General features: G+C 44.9%; 1 protein-coding gene across 1 annotated transcript in view; it reads right to left on the reverse strand.

Moving 5' to 3' along the window:
- The window catches only part of FAT1 (FAT atypical cadherin 1), a 163,732-nt gene extending 158,447 nt beyond the window's left edge, over nucleotides 1-5,285 (reverse strand). Inside the window, exon 1 of the mRNA XM_045018049.1 lies at nucleotides 5,171-5,285. Coding sequence (XP_044873984.1) covers nucleotides 5,171-5,177 — 7 coding nt within the window. The 5' untranslated portion in view covers nucleotides 5,178-5,285. The remainder of the gene's footprint in view (nucleotides 1-5,170) is intronic.
- Between the last annotated feature and the right edge of the window lie 715 nt (nucleotides 5,286-6,000).

The following is a 6,000-nucleotide window of genomic DNA, read 5'->3' on the forward strand; positions in this document are numbered from 1 at the left end:
TCTGCCAATGAAAACTGGGCTCTACCGTAGTTTCATCTGTTTTGTTCTACTGAGATTTTTCCATGATTTTTTAATGAGTGGAAACTAATATTATGTGTGCATGTATAGACAGATAGATGTAAATATACATGCTTACACACACACTTACATCAACAACTTCTTTAATTTATATACTACCTTAACAAGCCAAAACATCTTTATGCACCAACATCACTAATTAACATCAAAACAGCTCTGGGGAGTAGTATTTGTAAACTTCTGGGATATGAATCTGCAAACACTTTTTTCATTCAGAAAGTTGCTACTTGAGTAAGAGCTTGCATGACCAGGCCTTTGCTGCACAGCCTGAAGAGGGAGACAAAGACGATGAGTTTGTAGGCCCTACCAATATAATGACTATTATATTTTCATTTCTCAGCAATTAACCATTAACTGTTTAAAAGCACAGTTGCTTATAGTCCTGAAACTTCCATATTAGATTGTGACTGTTTAAAGTTGAGTCAAATTTTAGGTCAAAATCCTGAGGCCTGGTCTACACTAGTCTGTTATTTCGGAATTAGCTTACTTAATTAAAAAAAAAAAAAGATTCCATCCACATGACCAAACCGGCTTTTTCGATTTAAAGGGCTCTTTAAATCAATTGCAGTACTCCACTTCAGGAAGTGGAGTAGAGCTTAAATCGAGATCGCAATCCCAAGTTAAAGGTATTGTGGATGCAATTCAACGTCACTGGCCTCTGGGACCTATCCCAGAATGCTCCCTTGTGACCACTCTGGACAACACTCTCAACTCTAATGCACTAGGCAGGTAGGCAGGAAAAGCCCTGGAAACTTTTGAATTTCATTTCCTGTTTGATCACCATCAGCACAGGCAACCATGCAGAGTCCACCATCACAAGAGATCACGCAGTCCTGGATTCACAGATGAGCTCCAGCATGGTCCGAATGGGAGGTACTGGATCTCATCGCATGTTGGGGAGACGAGTCTGTTATGGCAGAACTACGTTCCAAAAAAAAGGAACGCAAATACGTACACTAAAGTCTCCAGGACCATGACGGAAAGAGGCTACTCCAGGGATACAGAGCAGTGTCGTACAAAAATCAAGGAGCTCAGCCAAGCATACCAAAAAGCCAGGGAGCCAAATGGGTGCTCTGGGTCACAGCCCCATACATTCCACTTTTACCGTGAGCTCCATGCAATTATGGGGGGTGATACCACCACTACCCCACTACTGTCCATGGACACCTGCAAGGGGGGAGTTGCACGGAGCGAGGAGGAAGAGTCATTAGAGGATGAAGAGGAGGAGGAGGACAGTGCACAGGCAGCAAGTGGGGAATCCATTTCCCCACTTATCCAGGAACTATGCTTAATGCTGGAGCCAATCGCCTCCCCCCACTCCCAATGTGAGTTCCCGGACCATGACCCTGGAGAAGGTACTGCTGGTGAGTAAGCCTGATTGGAGCCACATGGTGGGGGGGCGGGGAGGGAACCCAGCCACTCTGGGCTGTTCATGTATAGTTTAAAGGGCTCATCCTTGCTCAGAGCCTCATCGGAGCCACGCGGTGGGTGCAGAGGGCGGGGGGAAGGGTTTGGGTGTTATGTGAAGTGATCATCCCAGAGAGCCTGCAGGCCCTCCTTTATGGCAAACCCACCAGGCATTGCTTGCTCTGGGAAAGGGGTCCCAGCAGTTTGAAAACAAAGAAATGAATGTAGAAGCAGCAGAACCCCGCATGCCCCTAGGCTGCCTGCAAGCTAAATTCTGTTGCCTGGCTGTGTGTGATGGCTTACTCATACCAAAGTGTCCTCTTTGTGCTCTGAAATGTATATTTTAAAATACTACCCTCCCTATTTCTCCTCCCGCAGGCGAAAATGTTTCAACGCAGCCCCTATCTACTCCGTCCCAGAGGCTGGTCCAGATCAGAAGGCGGAAAAAACGAACACAGGCAGACATGTTCGCCGAGCTCATGCAGTCCTCCCACACTGATAGGGCCCTGCTGAACGTGTGGAGGCAAACAGCTGCTGAGTCCCGTAAAGCATTACACGAACACAAACAGAGGAGGGAGGCGCGCGATGAGAGCAAGCAGGACGCTACGGTCAAGCTCACAGGGGAGCAAACTGATATGCTCCGCTGTATGGTGGATTTAATGCAAGAAAGGCAGCAAGACCACAGACTGCCGCTGCAGTGGAAACGTGAGCAGAGTTTGCGGCAGAAGCTGGGTGGCTCTGTTCACAATGGCCGAAAAACAGCGGGGAATTGTTGCCTTCTGTAGCTTCCATGGGAGCCCAGGACAGACAACATGGAAAAAGAAGCGGAAGCTGTGTGGCTCTGTTCATGGTAGCCGAAAAAAGATGGAAAATGGTTAGATGAAAGAGTAGACAGAAAGACGAGAGGGCATGCGAGGTGGATTCATAGTACCAAGCGACAGACGGTGCACCGTGCTGCACCATCTGCTGGTAGTATGGCATCTGCCGTAGCTTTCACGGAGGGAGGAGCGAGTGACGGCACACACCCAGAAACACCCGTGAGAATATTTTTGCCCCATCATGCACAATTCCAATGGGCTGCAGAGACTGCAGGAACTGTAGGATAGCTACCACAGTGCACCGCTCCAACATTCAATGCTAGCCTTGGTACTGTGGACGCAATCTGCCAAATTCAAGTGCTTTAGTGGGCTCACACAACACTGAATGTATAAAATTGCTTCCGAAAATAAGTTTGAATTAATGTTGTACTGTAGACGTACCCTGAGACTAGTTTGCAGGGATGAGCGGGGGGAAGGGTTTGTATTCAAAAAATTAACACATGATGAAAGCTTACAGTTGAATTCTTTTACTAAAGCCAGAAAGTTATTTGGAAAATGCACATTGTTGGGAAAATTAACATAATAGTTTAAACTTGTGAGTAAACACAAGCCCTATATGCTATAAACATTTTGGTTTATTAAATCCCTGAAATTGATCTATTTCCTAACTACTCTATGTAGTACACAAATACTCTGAAACCCACAACAGGCAAAAAGAAAATTTAGAATGAAAATTTATAAGTTTTGCATGAGTACTGATACTTGCTTGAGTCAAGGTTGAAGGACTGAACCCTCACTCCAGGAAAAGGAGACTTTAATCTTTATTGTGTCTCAAACTGCTTACTATGCCAAAACAGCTCTGTAACTTTCTTATATTCATATATATAACCGTGGATTTAATGATACTCTATCATTAAAAGACTCTTAATCAGCAACTATTGTTGATGAGTTTCACAAGGGAAAACTGCAATGAGATACGGTATCTCTTGTGCAATATACATAATGCTTTTTTATTATAATATACAGAAAACTATCAAATACAGTGAAACTGTTAAGTCTGAATGTAGCAAGTGATTATCTTGAAAATTTTTGTGACCAAACCACTTCATCAAAAGGGGTAACATTTTAATTGCAACTTTGTTTTTTTAAGTTTTTTTCTTTTAAGTATTGCACTCCTTTCTTCCACAGAAGTGAATGGGAGTTTTGCCACTGACCTTCAATGGAAGCGGAACTGGGCCCTATAAAGCTTTTTTTCAAGTGAAGTTATTAGACCCTTGGGACAACTGACACCTATTATTGCTTCTCTTTTACAAATAAAATCTAAAAAAGCTGAGAAGTGAAGAGACATTACAGTAGTAATAGACGAAGTTTCAATCAACTAATATTTAAATCTGCACATATAAATACGCTATACATAAAGCTCTTAAAGAACACAGTAACTACAAAAAAAGAATATAGGTATCCATCCCATACAGCTATTAATATAGTACTTTAAAACTGTGTAAAACTTATCATAAGTTTAATATTCAAAGATATCAAGGGCAGTATACAATATTTTAGGGGAAATTCTTAAGTGGCATTATTAATATTTCTGATTAGCGTGTCAAATTTGTAACTGTAATAAATACATGGTAAGTGATTTAATACATGGTTCATTGTTTTTGTAAACATACTTTTTTTGTAGTGAAACATCACAATTTATTATGGTTGCTACACAAAATGTAAACTCCTAAAGAAGAATTTCAGCTAAAGCATTTTAGAAATAGAAACATGGGGGAGGGGACAGAGGGAGGAATCAGGAACCTTGAGTTCTTCTGTGCACGCTTTGCTCTTTAAGTTTCAAAGGAATCCAAGGGACAAACAATGGTAGATACATTGCAAAAGCACAAACAAAGAGGAAAATCAGCCAGAGATATTTATTCATTGAGAATCTTCGTGGGCTTACCATGGATATTAAGTTTACAATGGGCCATTAAATGCATAATGCATACAGACAGACACCTTCCCTTCAGGGTACAAAATTATCACCTCCTCTCTTCCAAGGCGTAATTTAATAGAATCCTGCAGAGGAAATTACAGCCAAGTCTCTGAATACTCTGCTCATTTAAACTCGTAATAACAAGACCCTTTTACAAGCATTAAAACGAGAGAAACGGTAGCTTAATAATGAACTGACCAAAAGCAGCCACCATGCCACACAAAAATAAGTCTCTAAAGCGTAGCTGGAAGGGGTGAGAATGGGAGAAGATCCTTCACATTTTTCAGCTCCGTTTCAGCGACAACGTGGCCTGATGGAACCATGCAGGAAAAGAGACCCGAGCGCAGGTTTAACTCATCAAGGTCTTCTCCCTCCCCCCACGCTCCCTACCCCTGCATCGTGGCTTTGATTTGATTGTGCAGCAAATGAATCCAGGCCAATGACGCCGCGCCAGCCTCTTGTTTCCAAGCTCACTTCTAGGGACTTTCTATTCCCCTCACGTCTCCTATCCCCCGCCCCCTAGCCCCCACCATGCTCATCGATCCCGGGGGAGGCAAGAAAGTGAGCGGCTGCTGCAATCACCCTTGCGGGAAGGAGGTAGGGGTGGGGGGTCCTACAGGCACCTTCCCATTCACCGTCCACCCCCTTCTTGCCCCCAAACTCCCTGCCCAACTTCGCAGGACAAAGTCCCCTCCCGGGGCCAGGGGGCTGCAGCCTGTGCGAGCGGGGCAGTGGGAGCAGAGCCCGCAGACAGCAGCCCAGGCTCTGCACCCTGCCGGCTGCGTTCTTTTCTCTCGGGCCCCCAGCCCCAAACTTCTGCCCCACGCCTCAAACTCGCCAGAAAGTTTCCCCAAAGAGGCCGCCAGAGCCAAGCGCGCCCGCCCCTCACCTCTCATTGCCGGCCGGGAGGAGATTGGTGGAGGGGCTTCGTGGGCGCCCAGCGCCGCATGGTGACCGGTCTGACTCCTCTTTCTCCCCTGGCCGCCTTCTCTCTCTCCCTCTCCCTCTCCCGGCCGCTGTACTCTGCATTTCTATATTCCTCCGCAGGCCAGGCCTGCCACCACAACCCCCCTCCGGAACTAATTTCCTTGGCATGAAAACCTAAACCACACTTCCAAGAGACTCCAGGGCTCCCAACCATCTGGCTCCTAAATTATTATACCCTTCACATCAAAAGATCCACTATCTCTCCTCGATGGCAGGACTCATTTCACTGTTTTTGTTTAAAAAAAGCTTTCTGTAGCAGAGGCAGTGAAAACCCAACCTTCCCCCTGCTAATTTTTGTTCTTAGTGGAACACATGCTTCTGTTGGTACTTGCAAGTTAAAAAATGAGCAGAGCGGAATATGATGTCAGTAATCTAGATACTGAAAACGGGGGGTCTTTTCTTTTGTTATTAAAACTTCGAAGTTTCCTGTTTCGAACCATCCGAGATTATTGCAATCTGCATTTAAATTTATCTCGTCTCATTTACAGGACCATAATTGCTTTATAGTTCCCTCCTTATTCCACGAACTCTTAAAAGGAATCCGGCTAGAACCGAATCAACCTCCTCCAGTCATAACACACCACACAGTACAAATTTCCCAGTGCAACGAATGGGAGTGTTTCCCCGGCACTTGTATGCACAGCTGGGTAAGAAAACCTACACTCTGCAAACGCCAGCTCTGGAAAGCGGCATGCATACTACGCCCTGTAGCCCAAACACCACTAACCTCCT

Source organism: Mauremys mutica, chromosome 5, assembly GCF_020497125.1.
Source record: "Mauremys mutica isolate MM-2020 ecotype Southern chromosome 5, ASM2049712v1, whole genome shotgun sequence".
Classification (NCBI taxonomy): domain Eukaryota; kingdom Metazoa; phylum Chordata; order Testudines; family Geoemydidae; genus Mauremys; species Mauremys mutica.